Below are 21,510 nucleotides of genomic sequence, written 5' to 3'. Positions count from 1 at the left end.
CAGTAGGGGGTGTGCAAGGAGGCAGCTGATTGATGTTTCTTTCTCATCCATGTTTCTAACTCTCTCTCCCTTTCCCTTCCTCTCTGTAAAAAATCAATAAAATATATTTTAAAGGGCAACTTGGTGCAGAAATCCAGCAGGCAGTCAGAAATGGGGGACTGAAACTTGAGAGAACCATAGGACTGAAGATTGGAACAGAGGTTTTGGAATTCGAAGTAAGAGATTGTGAAGCAGTGGGGAGCTGGTCGTGGTAGAGTGACACGTGTCTACCCATGTTTGTGTGGATGTGGTATAGACTGACAAGAGAAGGGGTCCCGCAGAGATCTTTGAAGAACATTGGTACTTAGAGGTCCAGAGAGATTGTGTGTGTGTGTGTGTGTGTGTGTGTGTATTACCATGCAGAAAGGGGTATGCCTTGAGAGAAGTACAGATGGTCTTGAGGACTTTATGAGAGAGATTGCTTCCAGTTGAGGAGTTCAGGAAATGTTTCATTGGGGACCTTTAAACTGGGTCATGTGATGTGTGGGATTTGGACTTGGGGAACCTGGGGCCTTGGTGGGAAGAAATGGGTACTCAATTCAGAGGAGTGGAATGAACAAAGACACAGAGATGAAGGCAAGGCATGTGTGGGAATAGAATTTCAAGGTCTAGACAGGCTTTGTGGATACGAGTGACTTTGGAGACTGTTACGTGAGCTGCACAGGAGACAGAGCATTCTCTCCCCGTCACTGCCACTCTGGTCACTTATTTTCCAGAATGATTGGTATGTTTTCTCATTGATAACTTTCATTCAGGCTCGTGCAAAAATTTTTCTATCTACTTTTTTGTGAACTTTGATCATTGCTGCGTTTATTAGAAGTCCGAACAGTGTTTGTGATCTCACTTGAACATGATGGCTTGAGGGAGGGTTGTGTCCTCTGAGATTATTGGGCAGATTAAGAAGAACATTTCTTCCAGTTATCTCTTTCGTGTGACCAAACTTTGTCTAAAATAAAACCAACTTGTTTCTTGTGGCTTTGTTCCAGGTTTGTTTTTTTTAAACATTTGGTTCATTTTGTTTGTTTTGCAGGGCTTTTTCTTTTTTTCTTTCTTTTTTAAATAAAGCACTCCTTTGGTTTCACTCTTTTATTAATATTTTTGTTTGCTTTACAGCTTATCTGTTCCTTTGTCTTCCCATGTGTGTGCTACAGTTTTACCTGTAGTTCTGACTGGAAGGCTGTATAGTTTAACATAATTGCTGGCAAATACACTGCAATTAGAGTATTTTGCCTGCTGGGGATGGTTAGATTGCTCAAACCAAGAAAACATACGTAAGAGCTAACCTGTCAAGGCATACTGTTGCCCACGAAGTATTTAGGTCCTGTTGACAACCTTCTCGTCGCCTACGATAGGCCCAATCTGAATTTAGAAATCAACATATGAAAAGTTTTAAGGTAAATAATAAATGTGCAAACCTCAACTTGGTAAATGACTCCATCTTTTTCTGTTAACTGTGAGAATATTTGAAATGAAAAGAGAAAGCAATCTCTGAAGTTTTTTCAAGGCTTTCCAGAAAAACAGTAGAAGGAGAAAACATGTAATAGGAACTCTCATGATACATATCACAGGCTGAGGTGCCTGCAGTGAAGGGAGGCCACAGTCCGTTTCTGGGAGGAGAAGCACTGTGAGCACTGAAGCAGCTGGGGCATGTCTTCCGCGCAAGGGCAGTGACCTCCTCCACAGGAGATTTATTCTAGAATTCAGAGAGTTTGGCTAGAGCAGTAAACTCTCATAGCACATTCCTTGTCCCTTTCTATTATGGGTGAAATATGCCTAACATAAAATTTAGTATTTTAACAATTTTTAAAAAATATATATTTTATTGATTTTTTACAGTGAGGAAGGGAGAGGGATAGAGAGTTAGAAACATCGATGGGAGAGAAACATCGATCAGCTGCCTCCTGCACACTCCCTACTGGGTATGTGCCAGCAACCAAGGTACATGCCCTTGACCGGAATCGAACCTGGGACCATAAGAGTCCACAGGCCGACACTCTATCCACTGAGCTAAACTGGTTAGGGCGTATTTTAACAATTTTCACATGTACAATTCAGTGGCATTAAGTACAGTCACAGTGTTGTAAAACATCACCACTATTTCTAGAACACCTTCATCATATCAAATGGAAAATTTATACCCATGCCCATTAAATAATAACCCCTAGCCCAGTGGTCGGCAAACTGCGGTTCGCGAGCCACATGCGGTTTGCCTCTCTGTTGACTAATGAGTTTGCCAACCACTGACCTAGACTCTCGATTCCAATAATTACAGGCTGCGGTTGTTCCTTGTGATTAAGCCCCTATCCCAGTGGTCGGCAAACTCATTAGGCAACAGAGTGGCAAACGGCGGCGAGCCGCAGTTTGCCGACTATGGCCCTAGCCCCTGATAACCTCTATTTTGGGTATGGGTAGGAAGTGGTATCTTATTAGTTTCTGACTCTATGAATTTGATTATTCTAGGCACCTCAGATAAGTGAAATCATACAATGTTTGTCCTTTTGTGTCTGGCTTATTTCATTTAGCATAATGTCATCAGGTTTATCTACATTGTAGTAGTTTCAGAAGTTCATTCTTTTTTGAAGCTGAATAAATTCTGTTGTATGTTATATACTACATTTTTGTATTCATTCATCCATCGGTGGACATTTAGGTTGTTTCCACCTTTTGGCTATTGTGAATAATGCTGCTATGAATATTGATCCCTGCTTTGTTATTTTGGAAATACACCATGGAGTGAAACTGCTGGGTCATATAGTAATTCTATGTTTAATTTTTTGAGAAAACATTAAAGTGTTTTCCACATCACTGCACCATTTTACATTCCCATCAACAGTGTACAAGGGTTCCAATGTCTCCACTTCCTCACCAACACTTATTTTCCATTTCTTTGATAATAACCATCCTAATGGGTATGAAGATATATCTTATTGCAGTTTTGCTTTGCATTGCCCTAATGACTAATGATGTTGAGCATCTTTTTAGGTGCTTATTGGCCACCTGTATATCTTCTCTGGAGAAATGTCTATTCAAGTGTTTTACCCCTTTTTTTAAATATATTTTTATTGATTTCAGAGAGGAAGGGAAAGGGAGAGAGAGAGAGAGAAACATCAATGATGAGAGAGAATCATTGATTGGCTGCCTCCTGCACACCCCACACTGGGGATCAAGCCTGCAACCTGGGCATGAACCCTGACTGGGAATCGAACTGTGATCTCAGCCACGCCAGCCTGGCTGTTTTGCCTTTTTTTTTTTTTTTATCCTCACTTGATATTTTTCCATTGATTTTTTAGAGAGAGTGGAAGAGAGAGGGAAAGACAGAGAGAAACAGCAATGTGAGAGAAACATTGATTGGTTACCTCCTTCACAAGTCCAGACCAGGGCCCAGGCCAGGGAGGAGCCTGCAACTGAGGTATATGTGCCCTTGACTGGAATCGAACCCTTGTCCCTTCAGTCCACAGGCCGACACTCTATCCACTGAACAAAACCGGCTAGGGCTGTTTTACCCATTTTTGAACTAAGTTGTTTGTCCTCAAAATTTTTGAAAAGCTTCAATCTTGGATATTTAATCATTTCTAAAGTCGGTGACCCCTATTACTAATTATATTCACTTATTCCCAAATGAACAAATTGCACATTAAATTTATCTGAATTTTGAGTGCTGACTTCTTCCACTCTAAAAATTGTAAACTTTTACTAATTCTTAGACAATGTTGAGATTCCTAAATACTATAAATAGAATAATCATTTTAGTTGCATTTAAAAAGTTGATTTGCTACTGCTAATATATATGTTATTTTGCTGCACCTTGTAAAAATTTAATTATATATAAGTGGTTTACCTAAAAAGTTAAATCTTGGGTTTTTCAATAGTAATTTTATATTTACCCCTCAACTTTAGAGTTAAGGTTTTGGGCTGTGAATACAATGTTCAAATAGATATTAACTGATTTATTCAATAATTCCTACCAGTTTCTAATCTAAAGAAGTTCAGTGGTGCCCTACCCAGCTTGGCTCAGTGAATAGGGCGTCGGCCCACGGAATGAAGGGTCCCGGGTTCTATTCTGATCAAGGGCACGTACCTCAGTTGCAGTCTTGACCTGGAGGTAACCAATCGATATGTTTCTCTTACATTGATGTTTCTCTCTGTGTGTCTCTCTCCCTCCCTTCCACTCTCTCTAAAAATCAATAGAAAAATATACTCGGGTGAAGACTGTTTAAAAAGTGTGTATGGATGTCAAGTTGACAAGAGTTGGACTGGGGTGATTTTGTACTGTCAATGTAGCTAAGCAGGAACTACATTTCCCATAATTATCTTTATGATTTTGGTTTTGGTTGGCCACGATAGAAATTTGCAGATTTAAGTGGAAGTGAAGCACCAGCCATTATACTTGGAAGGTCCATGCAGGGTCCCAGGCACCATTGCAATTTTGCACATGATCTGCTGATTCACCTCATTGGCAAGAGACAGCAGCAGGGCCTGCAGCTCCTCCAGCTCATGTCCTAGACAAGGCACATGTGTAGCAAATCTCAATCTCTCAATCTCTCCCTCCTTCTCTCTCTCTCTCTCTCCCCACTCAGTATAGTGTGTGTGTGTGTGTGTGTGTGTGTATGTATATATATATGTGTGTGTGTGTGTGTGTATGTATGTATATATATATATATATATATATATATATATATATATATATATATATATATAATTAGAGGCCCGGTGCATGAATTCGTACATGGGTGGGGTCTGGCCAGCCAGGCCAGGGGGAGGGGACATGGGTGGTTGGCTGGCCTGCCTGCTGGTCGAACTCCTGGTCTAGGGGACAATTTGCATATTAGCCTTTTATTATATAGGATATACACTGAGTGGCCAGATTATTATGCATTCAGAGATCATAATAATCTGGCCACTCAGTATATATATGTGTGTGTATATATATATATATATCCCCCCAAAAATGTATACATACTTTAAGAGCTGCTAGCTCAATTTTGAAATTGAAATGTATTTTAATAAACACTGCCTTTATAATTATTCAAAGTGTGTCTATACATTTTTTGGGACTAGATGGATAGAGATATATCCGATTGGTTTTGTTTTTCTGGTGAATGCTAGTACTCTTCCCTATACAGTAAAAGAATGCTGAACACAATTGCAGTTTTGGTCTTAAGATACCTATGGTGCAGTGGAAATGCATGGCCCTGAGATCACACAGAACACAGTTCAGTGGCATAAATGATTTATGGTCTTGGAACCTGATTCCTCATCTGTGGAATTGAGATCAAATGTTTACTTATGTGGCTATGTAGGGTTAAGTTCAGCATTGTATGTAGAATACCTATTATGGCTCACAGTAGGTGCATAGCAAATGTTAGCTTCCCACTCTGCTGAGGGGAGATGTGTTTAGTTAGTGCCCTGAGTCTTATTACATGATTTAATTGAACTGAATCTCTTCGATATTAAATGTGATGTAGTTATTTGGCATATACTACTGTCTGGTATCACACCAATACCAGCTTCTGGATCGTTAGTTGTATTTGAGGTCAGTTCTGCCATTTATCTGTGTAAAATCTAGGGTAAGTTATGTTTTCCCGAGACTAGTTTCAATTTAAATACTATTACCTCAGGTTGTTTTTCTCCTCCTCCTCCTCCTCCTTTTTGTTATAATAGGAGAAAGTGTTCAGCTTAATCTTAAGCATACAGTAGATGCGCAGTACATCTACTAAATATTGTGGGGGTATTAGGGTGTCAAAGATGAGTTGGTCAGTTGTTGCACTAAAGGGGAGCTTAGCATTTAGTGAAGTCAAATCCATGAAACTACAGTGGAAGTTATATTTCTTTTAACAGTAGAGAGCAAACAAAGTAGAAAAATGCCCACGGAGGAGATAGGAAGTTTAAAGTGATATAAAAGAAATAGATGCCACAAAAAGATGATAAAACGTCCTGCAGACATTTGTTGATTTATGGGTCCACGAGCATTTAGTACCTCTCTCATGGTAATGGCTATGCAGTACTTTCCACCTTGCCAGGGGCTAGTCGTAGCAAATAAGTGGAAGGGTGGGTGCCCTGAGCGCAGAGCCAAATTAACAATTTTGCCAGCAGGGGAGAGCTGGTTCATGCTGACGTCCTAGAGCTTGGAATGCATTTGGAACAATGGGTTGCAGCTGAGAAGCTTTGACAGTTCAAGGAGAAACGTGAAGAAACGAACCTGCAACTTACATATCCAGCTTGCAAACCAGGTCAAGAGTTCTTTACATTCTCATACTTTCTAAAAATCAACGCCAACAAACACTATTGGTAAAAGGGCAAGCTATCTCCTTTTTTCCTTTGTCTTCTCAGTATCATCCTTTCTCATTTTTTCAGTGCACTCTATTTCTCAGTCTCGGTGTTTTCCCTCCACCCCTTCGCCCCCTCCTCACTCCCGCATTATCGACTCCCCAGTTCTCCGCTTGGCCCGGGACCCGCACCTGCCAGGGAAGCGCGGGAGCCCCAGCCTGCCCCCCAACTCCCCTCCCCACCCTCCGGCCCCCGTCCCATCCCCAGGGACTGGCAGTGACGTAGCCGGGAGCACGATGCCCGCGCGAGCCGCTGACGTCACTGCCGCAGCGGTCCCAGCAAAGCCCAAGAATGGGAATTCAAGGAGGGAAACACGGCAGTGACCCCGCGGCCAGGGCTGAGCGCTGCGGCTGCGCCACGGGCTTTGGGTTTCTGGGGTCGCAAGGCCGGAATTGCGCCTCGCGCGCAGGCTGAACCCGCCCCACACCTCCGCCCTCGATAGCCAGAGTTCAGTGATAAGGGAATGTCCCCGCAAGGCGGGGCCTCGTGCGCACGCGCCTGGGGTGGGGAGCAGCTAGGGAGAGGCTGAGGGGGCTACGGTTGGAGGTTGGCAGGGGAGGAAGGCCGTGCGCGGGGTGCACGGCAGGAGGAAGGCGGCTCGCACCCGCGGCCGCTAGCCCGTCTCCCGGCGCTGCGGCGGCGCGGGTCTGCGGCGCGGCGTCGTGACGTCACGGAGGCGGCGGCCGTGGTTGGCGCAGGGGCCGCGGCTGCAAAGTGTGAATTACGCCGGCTCGCGCCGCGGGAGGAGTGAAGTCAGGCTCCGGGGGAGGGGCGGGGAGGGGCCGGACGGCGGGGCCGGAGCTGGTGCTGCTCCCGAGCCCAGCGCACCCGGGTCCCGACGGACGCTGGCTCCAGCCTTCCTTTCTTGCATCGCCTTGCTCTGCCTGGCTCCGCTTCTGCTCCGCTCCTCCGGGCGTCAGACCCCTGGGGCTGCGGGGTTCCCCCTCCGACTTTGCCTGGGCTGCCCCCGCTTGCACCCCGGAGCCGGGCACGCGCGGGTCCTGGTAACTGTCGCCTCGGCCGCCGAGGCGCTTTTCCGCTGGTGGCCCAGGCGCAGCGTTCGGGTGGCGGAGGCGTGAGCGCGGCTTCCCGGCCCGGAGTCCGCAACCGCCCGTCCTACCCCGCCTCGGCCCGGTGCCCCGCAGCCGCGGCCCCTTCCGAGCGCAGGGGCCGGCGGCCGGGGCAGGGCGGGCGTATTCAATGGAAGTATGTTACCAGCTGCCGGTGCTGCCCCTGGACAGGCCGGTCCCCCAGCACGTCCTCAGCCGCCGAGGAGCCATCAGCTTCAGCTCCAGCTCCGCGCTCTTCGGCTGCCCCAATCCCCGGCAGCTCTCCCAGGTAAATTGCCGTCGCTGTTGGGGGCTCACTTTTGGGGGCTTCTCTCTTTGTTTCTTTCTTCCATCCCGGCTTCACCTCCGCGACACCCCCAGCCCTCGCCGTTCACCCAGACCCAGCGTTGCTCATTGTTTGGGGCTTTCTAGGTTGGCCCTTCGATTGGAGAGCCCTTTCTTTTATCCTCGGGACTGTCCGCTCTCAGTCCCCGGCCTCCAGGCAGGTGGGCTTGGGAGCCCTTTAGACCCTCCCCAGTCCCCACTTTCACACCCCTGATCAGAGGTTTAAAGAAATGACTTTGTGTCCTTCCCTTTCTCGAGGTCTCGGTCTGGAAGTTGGGCCTGTCTTCCTTAGTTGTGGCCCTGCACACCTGTGCCCCCCCCACACACGCAAACACACACACCTGTGCCGGGTTCGCGCCTCGCCTGCCCTGGCTCCCGCGCGCCCCGTGGTGCTCAGATGAACCTGCGGTTCTCAGAACAATAGACCGATTCCCTGTTGCTGTTCTCCAGACTCCTGCGATTGTAGCTGGACCCCTGAGCGGTATCGGAGAAACTAAAGCGTTTCCATGAAGCTTTGGTTACCACAAAGTTGATAGCCAGGAATCAGTGTTGTTTTTAATTTAATAAGATTTTAGGAGAGAAACTACTGATGAGCACTCACAGAAAAACTTTGTTTTGAATGGTCCAAAACCGGTTGCTCCTGAGGATTTCGGTTTTTTGCTGTGGTGATGCTGTTGGCCCACTTCTTCTTGCTAATTTTTAATTTTGATTGCCAGATTTCACAGAGGGAGGCCAAAAGAATTTTATTTTGTTTAAATTTGAATTTAGTGCCCTGCATTTCTGCTGCCACAACGTTACATGTTCATGATCACTTTTTAATAAAAACATATTCTATTGGTTCATATTAATATATTTTAATATCTTTTCTCCCTCTAATTATATTGTATATATTTCGAGCGGGATGTATGTGTGTGTTTAAACTGGAGCACCTGGTAGAGATATTGCTTATAACAGGTGTGCTCAGTAAATATTTGTCATTCGTTTCTTTGCCTAAATTACTTTTAGAGAGAGTGAGAGCCTATATTTGGGTTTTTCTCTGAATTGTTTTTATTTCATAGGACAAGGTGATATACTCATGAGGTCAGAGCCAACTTGTAAAAACTATGATGATATTAAGTGACATTTTAGATGGCACCACATTGTTATTTTGAAAGTTGGGTCTGGATTTCCCTTTATAGTACTGTTTAAAGCATTTTTAGGCTGCAAAATGAATGTTGAAGAGATGTTAATGCACTGCTGAAAAAGGTTTTTAATGGCAGTAATAGAAGATTTTTAATGTTAGTAACTTTTTTCACTTCTAAATATTTTACTTTCTCAGATCAGCAGGCACATGACGAATACCCATTTCCGGTTCAATCTAAATAATAAAGGCAATAACTAATGAATTATAAAATCTAAAATATGAGTAGTTAACTTATGCTCCCTGAAGAGAATGTGAATGAGAAGGGAGATTTCATGGGAATTAAAACAAGTAAGGCTGATGCCAGGGGTTTTACCTGATGTCTTAATTAATCCCTAGAGACCAATTTTAAGTTGCACTCCTCGATTCATTTCCTAGCCTTAGGTTTTAATGGGTAATGGAATGTAAAAAAAATGATTGTGGCAGATAAAGCAGATTATGTAGAGTCACACCATATTTTACCCGTTCTTAAAACCTGAAGAAAAATTTCTATATCCCAAAGTGAAGTATATTGGAATTTCTGAAAATCTGGACAGAAATTTTCCCGAATTAACACTTTCTTAATCAATGTTGCGCAACATTAAAATAGTGATGGTAAACTTACTATGATGCTGAAATGGGTATGCTTATCATTACCAAGACTGAGAGTATTACTTAATACGAAAAGCATATATTGATAGTGATGTCTTTAGCTAGATGGAATTTGTAATAGGAAAAAAGGAGAAAATGTTGGAATCTTATTCAGAACTCTATAAAATAAATGTTTAGTTAAATTAAAAGCTTTCTTTACCCTGGAATCTTCAGTTTCTAAGTCTAAAGAACCCACAGATAGGTGGCGTGTAGTTTCACTTAGAAGACTTTAAAAAATCTGTTTGTGTGTGTGTGTGTTTTTAGGCATTAAGTAGGAGTTTTTTGTAGTAGGGTTTTTCTATCTTAAAATATCTTCAAAACTAATAATCTTTTCAGTTCTTCACCATAATATTGGAGCCTATCTCATAGTGATACTTAAATATTTGTTGAATGAGTGAATAGGTAATGAAGTTGTTTCTGACATCAATTTTAAATATAAAAACAATATAAAGACTGTAACCAAGATATAGGAGTGACTCATTTATCCAAAACTTGGTTTGGAACTTGTAACTATAGATTTTAGCGATTCAGGAAATAAAAGACTGAGCAACCAAAATAGATTTGTCCAACTTCTCAAAGCCTGTGTTTTAGGCAACGTTTTGACAAACTTGTTTTCTGAGTAGCAGCACATTTGAAAGGGGGCTGGGAGGCTGAGTCAGGTTCACAGTGATAGGACAGAGTTGACAGCTGACACACCAAAAGGCAGGGGGGTCTGAAGAAAAACTCTTGATAGCCTCACCTTTTACAAAGGCACCCTGGGGACATATAGTTTAGGGGCTTGCCTGTTGTACAGCACAGTTATTAGAACAATATAAATAGAGCCTATTTTTTAAAGTTTAGAGATTTGTGCTGTTTGTTGTTTGTTTTTTAAAAGTGCTCTCCATGCTAAACAATTTAAGTGTTGATATTAAATGGACAAGTGTCAGTTATCTGGAAAATTCATTTATGTGGAACACCAGCTCTCCCTAGGATGCCAAGTAAATGAGGCAGTAACTTTTTGTTTCAAACCAGGTCATGTACAACTTTCTCAAATGGTTAATAGAATTTTTTAAAAATTACTTGGAAAATAGGGATAATGAAAGGAAGCTTGTTTTTGCCATTTTGGGATATCTATTGTTGATAGCTGGATTTAAAGATTTATTTTGCAGATAAAGTTCTTATTTGGAAAAAAAATATTGCTAGGGCAGAAACTGTCTTGTTCACCATTGTGGCCACAGTGCTTTGCATAGGTGAGTGCTTAATTAGTAAAGTGTGGAAGTTGGGCTAGTGCAATGTTTGGCAAACTCATTAGTCAACAGAGCCAAATATCAACAGTACAACGATTGAAATTTCTTTTGAGAGCCAAATTTTTTAAACTTAAACTTCTTCTAACGCCACTTCTTCAAAATAGACTCGCCCAGGCCGTGGTATTTTATGAAAGAGCCACACTCAAGGGGCCAAAGAGCCACGTGTGGCTCGCGAGCCGCCGTTTGCCGACCACGGGGCTAATGTATTGATGGCAACCAAAGCACTGCGCCTGGGATTATTTCAGTCAGAATTTCTGTGCACTGGGAACAGGTCTTATTTGGGTTAGAAATTTGAGATTTCATTTTCAAAATTTATTATAAATCTATATGATATGTATTGTTATTGAATAAAATTCTTGGATCTAACATGTAAACATATGCTTTTAATATCATAATAAGCTAAATTTGATTTCTAGTTTATCATCTTTGTCTTTTTTTTCATAGGCTGGTTTTTTTTAGAGCAGTTCAAAGTTCACAGCACAATTGAGTGGAAGGCACAAAGGTTTTTCATGTCCCTCCTGACCCCAAACATGTATAACCTTGCCCTGTTATCAGCATCCCCCACCAGAGCGATACATTTGTTACAATTGCTGAACCTACATTGACACATCATTATCACCCAGAGTCCATAGTGAACATGGTGTCTTTTTTTTTTTTAAATACAGAAACTATTCCACAAATATTTACTGAACACCTTCTATGAAGGAGGCACCTTGTGTTAAGTACTGAGAGAGGTAAATAATTAGTACTTTTTAAAAAATCACTTGTGAGCCTGCCAGCCTACCCAAGTTTTTCTTTTCACCTGTCGTCATAGTGTACATCTGTGTTGTCTTTAGCAGTATTCTTAGTGTAGGACAGGTTATGAAGGTCCTATATGTATGTTCCAGAACAGTTGAAAACCCGGATAAAAATTGGTTCCTCCTTCAAAAAGCTTACAGGATTGTAATGGGGAAAATGGTATGATTATATGTGATGCAGTTTTTGTATTGGAGTTATCAAAGTGTTGATGAAACTACGGGAAAGTATACCTAAATTTCCTGGGTAAATCAGAGGAAGCTTCAAATACTAGCTGAGGCTTAGGCCAAGGCCTGACGGTTAAGTAGGTGTTTCTAGATAAATGGGTGTATGTAGAGGGAGGAAGAGATGCAGTTCAGCACTATCCAACAGAACTTTTAGAAATGATGGAAATGTTTGCTGCAGTATCTTATCTAATAAAAGAGTAATATGCAAATTAACCATCACTCCGCTATACCCACAAGCCACGCCCACCAGCCATTCAGGAGCGAATATGCAAATAAACCCAACCAAGATGGCTAGGGCCACAGAGAGCAGGAGGGAGGCATGGGTTTCCCCAGCAATGGAGGAAGCCAAGCTTTCTGCCTGCCCTTGCCCACCTAGGCCTCCACTCAAGGCTACAAAGTTTCAATTATAGAAGATACATAAATCCCAATAAAAATGGCTGCCGCCACGGAGCAAGCAGAAGGCTTGGCTCTGCTCCAGGCTACAAAGTTTCAATTGTAGAAAATAAATAAACCCCAGATACCAGGGCCTCCGCTTGGGTCGCCAGGGGGCGTGGCTGGCCTGCAAACCACCACAGGCCCCTTGCCCACGCCACCCCACGTCCCAAGGGAACCCCCACCCTGATCCGGGACACCCTTCAGGGCAAACCAGCCAGCCCCCACCCGTGCACCAGGCCTCTCTCCCATCTAATAAAAGAGTAATATGCAAACTGACCATCACTCCAACACACAAGATGGCTGCCCCCATGTGGTCAAAGATCCTGCCCCCATGTGGACACAAGATGGCCGCCACAAGATGGCCAGCAGAGGAGGGCAGTTGGGAGGAACCAGGCCTGCAAGGGAGGGCAGTTGTGGGCGATCAAGCCAGCAGGGGAGGGCAGTTGGGAGGGACCAGGCCTGCAAGAGAGGGCAGTTGGGGGCAATCAAGCCTGCAGGGCAGGGCAGTTAGGGGTGATCCAGCTGGAAGAGGAGGGAAGTTGGGGGTGACCAGGCCTGCAGGGGAGAGCAGTTGGGGGGCACCAGGCCTGCAGGGGAGGGCAGTTAGGGGTGACCAGGCCTGCAGGGGAGAGCAGTTGGGGGGCACCAGGCCTGCAGGGGAGGGCAGTTAGGGGTGACCAGGCTGACAGGGGAGCAGTTAGGCATCAATCAGGCTGGCAGGGGAGTGGTTAGGGGGTGATCAGGCTGGCAGGCAGAAGCGGTTAGGGGCAGTCAGGAAGGCAGGCAGGCGAGCAGTTGGGAGCCAGCAGTCCTGGATTGTGAGAGGGATGTCCGACTGCCTGTTTAGGCCCGATCCCGGTGGGCCTAAACAGGCAGTCGGACATCCCTCAAGGGGTCCCAGATTGGAGAGGGTGCAGGCTGGGCTGAGGGACAACCCCCCCCCCCCGGTGCACGAATTTCGTGCACTGGGCCTCTAGTCCAATATAATAGTCATTAGCCATATACAGGGTGGGCAAAAGTAGGTTTACAGTTATGCATTCAAGAGACAAAGAGTTTATTCTTATATTGGTTTTTATTTTCCATACAAATAACTGTAAACCTACTTTTGCCCACCCTGTATAGCTAGATGAGCACTTGAAATGTGGCTAGTTTGAGGAACTGAATTTTAAATTCAATTTTATTCAAATAGCTACACATGAATAGTGGTTATTGTATTGGCAGAGCAGATGTATAATGTTACTTAATGATCATTAGTAGTGACCTAATGTTGATCTATAAGTAAAACATGTTCTGAAGGTTGACCATTAAAGTTACTTTCAGATTCTTGCTGTTGTACACAAAACATGTATGACAAAGTCTTTCAATGAAATCACTAGGTTGGGTCAATACCTAATAACATTTTTTGGCTTTCTGGAATGCTCTATCCTACTACAGTACCCAGATAAATGATCATCTCTCTTTCATCTCCAATATGTTATTAGATTATAATACTATATAATTATTTAACAAACATTATTTTGTATTTTATGAGCCTTTATATAAATGTTTTACTGCGTTAGTAGATGCACTGTGATATACGGAGTTAGTTTTAACTTGCAGTCAGCAAGCCCGTACACTTCCAGAAGTGTTTTTGTGCATTTCCATTTCCTCTTTCGGGAAATATCATTTGCGTATCCTGAGCTCATTTATAAGGGCTCTTACATATCTGATATCAGTGTGTAAATGTGCACAATTCCAAATTACTGTTACCCTCGTAGTTACCTCTTCACAAGTCTACATTCAGAAGCCAGTGCAGGGCATAGTGTGAGCCAGAGTGGAATACACTCTGAGAAGTAGTGGGATACCCCCAGGGGAGTGATTCTGTTCAGAGACCTTCCTTCCTGCCCACTCCCCAAAGACTTGTTCTTTTGGGACCTTGGTTTCATTTTTCTGTTTTCAGAAATACTTCATACTTTGATTTAAATTTAATACTACCATATTTTGGCTTTTATTTCTGAACTAATGTATGTTTATACTACAAATTATATGCTCAAACAAAAAATGTAAATGTATAGTGTATTTGGGGTGTAGTTCTGTTTGAGAAGTAGGGTACGCAGATGGCTAGTTTATAAATTATCATGAACACTGTTAGTCTATAGGATGTAATTTGCCCAGATTTTGTTGCCTTGTTGCTGTGCCTAGAGTTCCATCAGTTGCACATATTGTTTATGCAAGAATTCTTTTGTAAACATAAATGTCCTGCAGGAGGTAAGATATTAAGCCCTTTAATGCAGGAGTTAGAGGATTAAGAGGCTCACTTTGGGTAGAAAGAGGGAGAGGTACCATCCATTCTCTTTGAGGCAATTTGGTGAGACTTCTGTTAATATTTTAGTGTAAATATCATCCCTCCTCCACTCCCTCCTTTACTTTTCAAAAAGGATCAGAGGAGAAGTGATTTCCTTCCTTTTCATAGGTGGACATTCTTACAATCCCTTCGGCCACTCCAGAAAACTGCAACAATTAACTTCCAATTTAAAAACTAAAAACTTGCCCTAACTGGTTTGGCTCAGTGGATGGAGTGTAGGCCTGTGGACTGAAGGGTCCCAGGTTCGATTCCCATCAAGGGCATGTACCTTGGTTGCGGGCACATCCCCAGGAGGGGGTGTGCAGGAGGCAACTGATCGATGTTTCTCTCTCATCGATGTTTCAAACTCTCTATCCCTCTCTCTTCCTCTCTGTAAAAAAAATCAATAAAATATATTAAAAAAAACAAACTCAAAACTTTTATTCTGCCTACATATTATTCATATTTTATGATTAATTTGAAAGAAAATTTGGTGTGTTCTCTTTCAAATTTAAGTGGACTGTTTTTGCCTAAAGGTAACATAGACTGTTGATTTTTATATTGTTACCAAATGTGCCTTTCCAAAGGTTATTCACAGATAACTGATACTTTTGCATTCAGTTTTAAGTGTTAATATGATCATATGTGAGGAAAGGAACAAAAACTACATTTGTAGATGAGCCTTCTAAGCTTCCAGGGCTTCATTTTGGCTTCTGGCAGGTACCCTTCCTAAGGGACCTATGTCGCTGATCTTGTGGTTGACATTAGAAGTGTTTCCTGCTTATAATTTTGAGTAGGAATTTTTAATTACTGCTCCATGCCTCCACCTGCTGGTAGGGATGGCTGTGTTTTTGGAAAATGATGGCTACAGGGAGGAGGGGACAAAAGTTGTATAGGGTAACATTTGGGGAAAAAGAAATTACCTGGATAACTAAGTTTCAGCAAAGGCTACTCTATTCCTTGAAGTTTTGAGTCGACCAAACTCTAGCTCAGGACCATATAAAGTACTTGGCAAAGGTACTGTTATCGAGAAAGCAATTGGCACAGTCTCTCCCCTCAAACAAATATTTTCAATTATGTAATAATACCTCAAATTTTATAGTAAGAGCAATGGAAAATAGGACCCATTTTAAAATCTTTACATTATTAAAGAGAATTTATATCTTACAAAGATTTAAAAGGATTTTTTGGGTGGTTTATAATCTTTATATATATAAAAGGCTAATATGCTAAGTGTCCATCTGACGGGTAGCTATGATGTGCACTGACCATCAGGGGGCAGATGCTCAATGCAGGAGCTGCGGAGCTGCAGTGACTTGGCAGCAGTGGTTCTAGGGTGACACATCCCAAAACCAGAGAGGAGGAAGCCCGATTTCTCGTGGGGCCGTGCGATACCACCTTTGGCCATGGGTTATGTTGTTGCTGGGGCACTGTTGGCCCTGAATCTAGTTTACTGCACACTTGCATTTGTGTTCCACACCCTGTTCGACAGCAACTCTGCAGAGTGCCCTCTTGCACTCCGGGACCCCTCGGGGGATGTCGGAAAGCCAGTTTTTGCCTGATCCCTGCAGGCCAGGCCGAGGGGCCCCACCTGCCGAAGGGACCCCACTCACTCTGCAGACGCCCTTCAAGCCATGGCGCCACCCCAGGTATGGCTGGCCAGGGAGGGGCCGCGGGAGATTGGCTCCAGGACGTGTCCAGCCATTCTCGCCCAGTCCCGCCCTGCTGGCCACCTTCTAATTAATTTCCTTTCACTGTGCGCTAATTTGTGCAATAGGTCACTAGTATTAACATAAAGAGGTCAATTTGAAGATAAAAGAGGTAGTTTACCTGAAATGCGTAGAACCAACACTTTCACTTTTATTTGATTCACACTGAGAATATTCCAAATCCATTTTCAGAAAAACTTTCTGGAAGTGACTTCAAGGATTTTTGTGGTTGGCCTCAGCTCATTTCCATTTGAGGTACAGTTTTAATAACTTTGACAAGGCTGTCCACTTTCATTTTCCCAAAACCAGTGTTTTTATTGTATTTTTAAATGTTAGGATATGTTAGAGCAGGATTCAAGTGGGCTAATTCAGAAAAGCCATTAAAGATATGAAAATAAAATTTTAGATTTTTATTTATATTTTATTTTTAACCTTGTCTTAAATCCTAATTTTATCTATGTTGCGTTGAGTACATAAAAGTGTATATGTATATACAGTAAGTCCTCACTTGTTGATGGGTTCTTGGAACTGTGGTGAAACATCACATAACGAAACCAGTTTTATTATAGGCTTATTGAGATAAAATACAGCATCACATTAACGTTACAATGAAATTACATTTTTTGAGGATCTGCTGTAATCTTTTCTATATAATAAAGAGCTAATATGCTAATGGTCGTAATGATGTGACACCTAACGGCTGATCACCAGGAGGGCGGGGCAGTGAGCTATGAGCAGTGGAGAGCTACAGGAGGGCGGGGCAGTGGGCGGAGAGCTACAGGAAGCCAGGGCAGTGAGCTACAGTGCAGTGCTGCGGAGAGCTACCAGTGGCAGTGGGTCCACTGGCCAGCTGAGGCAAGTGGCAGCAAGCTACTTGCGCACAGATTTGTGCACAGGGCTACTAGTTCATAAATAAATGCATTACAAGTTTGAGAACACTGCCTCAAAATATATTGATTGCTGTGAATTTTTTTCACACACACCATGAGGAAACTGATACATTTCAAAAGGTTCTTGGAGTACATTCATCATACTGATGAATATGATTAGAATATCAGTATGATTAGGATACCTGGCATCCCATTTAACCTTTCTTGCCTCCTGAGTCCACTTAGCTGCAGCATTTTGTCTACTGATTTGACTTTTTTTTTTAAATAAATCTTTATTGTTCAGATTATTACAGGTGTTCCTCTTTTTTTCCCCCATAGCTCCCCTCCACCTGATTCCCCACCCCACACCACCCCCTTACCCCCCGCCACTGTCCTCATCCATAGGTGTAAGATTTTTGTCCAATCGCTTCCCGCACCCCTCACACCCCCTTCCCCACTGAGAATTGTCAGTCCACTCCCTTTCTATGTCCCTGATTCTATTATATTCACCAGTCCATTCTGTTCTTCAGATTTTTTATTCACTTGATTTTTAGATTCACTTGTTGGTAGGTATGTATTTGATGTCATTTTGTTGTTCATAATTTTTATCTTTACCTTTTTCTTCTTCCTCCTCTTCTTAAAGAATACCCTTCATCATTTCATGTAATCCTGGTTTGGTGGTGATGAACTCCTTTAGCTTTTTCTTGTCTGTGAAGCTCTTTATCTGACCTTCAACTCTGAATGATAGCTTTGCTGGGTAGAGTAATCTTGGTTGTAGGTTCTTGCTGTTCATCACTTCGAATATTTCTTGCCACTCCCTTCTGGCCTGCATAGTTTCTGCCGAGAAATCAGCTGACAGTCGTATGGGTGCTCCCTTGTAGGTAACTAACCGTTTTTCTCTTGCTGCTTTTAATATTCTCTCTTTGTCTTTTGCTCTTGGCATTTTAATTATGATGTGTCTTGGTGTGGTCCTCTTTGGATTCCTCTTGTATGGGGTTCTGTGCACTTCCTGGACTTGTAAGTCTATTTCTTTCACCAGGTAGGGAAAGTTTTCTGTCATTATTTCTTCTAATAGGTTTTCAATATTTTGCTCTCTCTCTTCTTCTGGCACCCCAAAAATTCGGATGTTGGTACGCTTAAAGTTGTCCCAGAGGCTCCTTACACTATCTTCATATTTTTGGATTCTTTTTTCTTTTTGTTTTTCTGGTTGGGTGTTTTTTTGTTTCCTCATATTTCAGATCTTTGGTTTGATTCTTGGGGTCCTTTGATCTATAGTTGAATTTCTGTATATTCTTTATTTCAGACAGTGTATGCTTAATTTCTGACTGGTCCTTTTCCATTTTTTTGGCATTCTCATTAAGGTCCTTGAAAGTCTCACTAAGCTCTTCAGAGGTCTCATCAAGTTTCTCGGCGGTTTTTAGAAGATTCTTGAGTAACCTTATAAATGTGGTTCTGAACCCTATGTCGTCCAGTAGTTTGCTTTCCTCCATTTCTTTCATTCGTGACATGTTTCTTTGTCTCTGCATTTTGCTGCATCCCTGTGTTGATGGAGTGGCTTTGTGTGGTAGGTGACCTATAGGGGCCAGTAGCTCAGCCTCCCCAATCACCTGAGGTGGATGCTCTTGGTACACCCCTTTGTGGGCTGAGTGCAAAGTCTTGGTGTAGTTAAGCCTTGATTGCTATTGGTACACTGGGAGGAATTGACCTCCAGGCCAATTGGCTGTGAGGACCCGCTGTGTCTATTATGGAAGAACTGCTGCGCTGGAGACACACTTATGGTGCAGGACTTGTTTCAGTGGGGCTTTGGTGCTCACTGAGTCTGCCTCTTGAATGTGTCACTTATGGATGTGAGGAGTTGAAATCTGGTGTCTCACACTGACCACTAGGTACACTGGCTTCTGGATCTCCAATGGGGTGCAGGTCAGCTACTGTCTGAGGCCACCCAGCAGGCGCTACAGTGAGAACTACACTTTTCTCCTCTTTGCTTGGGGTTTGGAGGTTTTGGAGCTGTCTGACCCGGGCTGCAAGTTTGCTATGTTAAGCTGCGATAGGGCAGGCCATTCATATGCTAAAGCCGCTGCTTGGAGCTTGGGTGGGTTTGCAGATTGTGCAGGGCGGGGTCTCAGGGCATCACTAGGCTAGGGCGTGGCAAACATCGATGGCTGCCAGTAAGCCGGCTCTGCGTCTCTGACCACGTTCCCGCGCCCCAGGGCAGTAAACAATTGTTCCTGCGCGCAGCCCTGCAAGCAAGCCACCCTCACTTTCCGACTCGATGGCAGTCATCTCCCCGTAGGAGTTTGGGTCCCCCGCATCTCCCCAGAAACTGGAGTTCGGAGTAATCGGGAGCTTATCTCCCTTTGGGTTGAAAAAAGCAGCGCTCCCAGTCGCCCGCCGCCAGGCCGATTCGCGTGTCTCCATACCTCAGCTTTTCAGCACTTGTGCACATCTTAATGCTCTTTTCTCTTTCCTTCTAGTTGTAGAACTTCCACTCAGCCAGCTTTCCCGTGGTTCTGGGTGATAGACGTTTTGTCTTTTAGTTGTAGTTTTGAAATTGTTGTGCGAGGCAGCAGTTTAGGTGTTTACCTATGCTGCCATCTTGGATCCTCTATGATTTGACTTTTTTAACTAACTCTGATTTCAGTCCTTAAGGTTATAGCCCAGGACTAACTCTTAGAACAGCTCACCTTGTGCATTGATCTGTCCTGACTTCAGTTTGATAAGAGTATGAGCTTTTTAAAAGTGGACATTTTATTTAGCTCTCTTCAGCCCAGTACTTCACACAGAGTAGATAATCAGCAAGTATAAAAAGTGCACCAGACCTTTATAAAGTCCTGTCTGTGACCAGTCCTACTACGTCCAGCTTTCTGCTCTTACTCACCATCTCTCCTTTCCCTCCTTCCACAGCGCCGCCTCATTCTGTGCATTCTGTCTTAGAGGATCTTTTGCTATCTCAGGGTGGCCACTGTTAATTCTTTGATGACTGAAAGGTTTCTGGAGAGCCTCTCCCAAGAGGTATTTGCATTCAGATCCTCTCATGTGAAGCTGGTAAATAACATGGTCAGAATGAGGGACACGTTTCCAACTTTGAAGGACTTTGTAACAGGTCTCTGGATTTCTCCTGGGGCCGTGGTTGTCATGATAGGTTAGACCCTGATGTTGAGGAACCAGATAACTGTAGACAGCCCTTATCTTCAATACCCCATGGACATATTCCTAGGTCATCTCTTTCTTTCTCTCTCTCTCTCTCTCACGAAAGTGTGAAACTAAAGAGTACTCAACCAAAAGAAAATGGTTATACAATTTTGTTTGTTTGAAACTGGGCTGGCTTATTCAGGTATAATACTAATGATACCCAATTGAAATATTGTGAAGCCACATATTAACTTAGATTTTTTTGTGGCCACATTTTAAACAATGCCTTTAAAGGAGAAAAGGGTAAGCATCCAGAGTTGCCTCAATATTTATATAAATATTATATAAATCTCTAGGTTTAACAACAAGATTACAAGCCAGTAAGGAATTAGGAAAGTGTGACTTGTGCACAGGGGGGAAAAAAGCAATCAAAAAAGTTGTCTCTGAATGTTTCCAAATGTTGGATTTGGTAAAGACTTCAAATCAACTATTATAAATATGTTAAAAGAGATAAAGGAAAGCCTGTTTAAATCACTAAAGAAAAGTATAACAATAGTAAGTCAACAAATGGGGATTCTCAAGGTTATAGAAATTATTAAAAACAGTAACAACCAAAAAAAGAACCACCCTTTGACATTATGAGAGGATGCTTCACTTTCTTAGTATTCTTTCCCAAGACTTAGAACCAGAGTTTGATCATGAGAAAACAACAAAGTGAAACCCAGACTTATTCTACAAGAGCACCTGATAAGTACTTTTGAAAACTGTCAAGGTCATGGAAAACAAGGAAAAACTGTGAGATTATTATGAATCAGAGGAGACCAAAGAGAAGTGATGACCAAGTGGTATCCCAAATTGGATCCTGGTATAGAGAAAGGACATTTCTGGAGAAACTGATGAAATTTGAATAAAATCAGTAGTTTATAATTTTGTACCAGTGTTAATTTCTTACTTTTGACAAATGTACCATGGTTATCTAAGATATTAACGTTAGAAGAAGCTGGGGGGGAAGCATATATAGCAACTGTCTGTACTTTTTTTGCAACTTTTCTGTACATCTAAATTTATTCTAAAGTAAAGAAGTTTACAAAAACATCAAATGGAAATTCTGGACTTGAATACAATACCTGAAATGAAAAATTCACTAGAAAGTCAGGCTGGCGT

At 42.9% G+C, this 21,510-nt stretch overlaps 1 protein-coding gene across 2 annotated transcripts in view; it reads left to right on the top strand.

The window, feature by feature from the left end:
* Positions 1-7,104: 7,104 nt before the first annotated feature.
* The window catches only part of PDE7A (phosphodiesterase 7A), an 89,757-nt gene continuing 75,351 nt past the window's right edge, over positions 7,105-21,510 (top strand). For both annotated transcript variants that reach the window (XM_080646726.1, XM_080646728.1), the window contains exon 1: positions 7,105-7,704. In XM_080646726.1, the coding sequence (XP_080502852.1) occupies positions 7,567-7,704 (138 nt within the window). In that variant the 5' untranslated portion in view covers positions 7,105-7,566. The remainder of the gene's footprint in view (positions 7,705-21,510) is intronic.

This window comes from Plecotus auritus, assembly GCF_963455305.1.
Source record: "Plecotus auritus genome assembly, chromosome: 11".
NCBI classification, from domain to species: Eukaryota; Metazoa; Chordata; class Mammalia; order Chiroptera; family Vespertilionidae; genus Plecotus; species Plecotus auritus.
The sequence above is the reverse complement of the archived record's forward strand: the minus strand, read 5'-3'. Positions and strand labels throughout refer to the sequence as shown.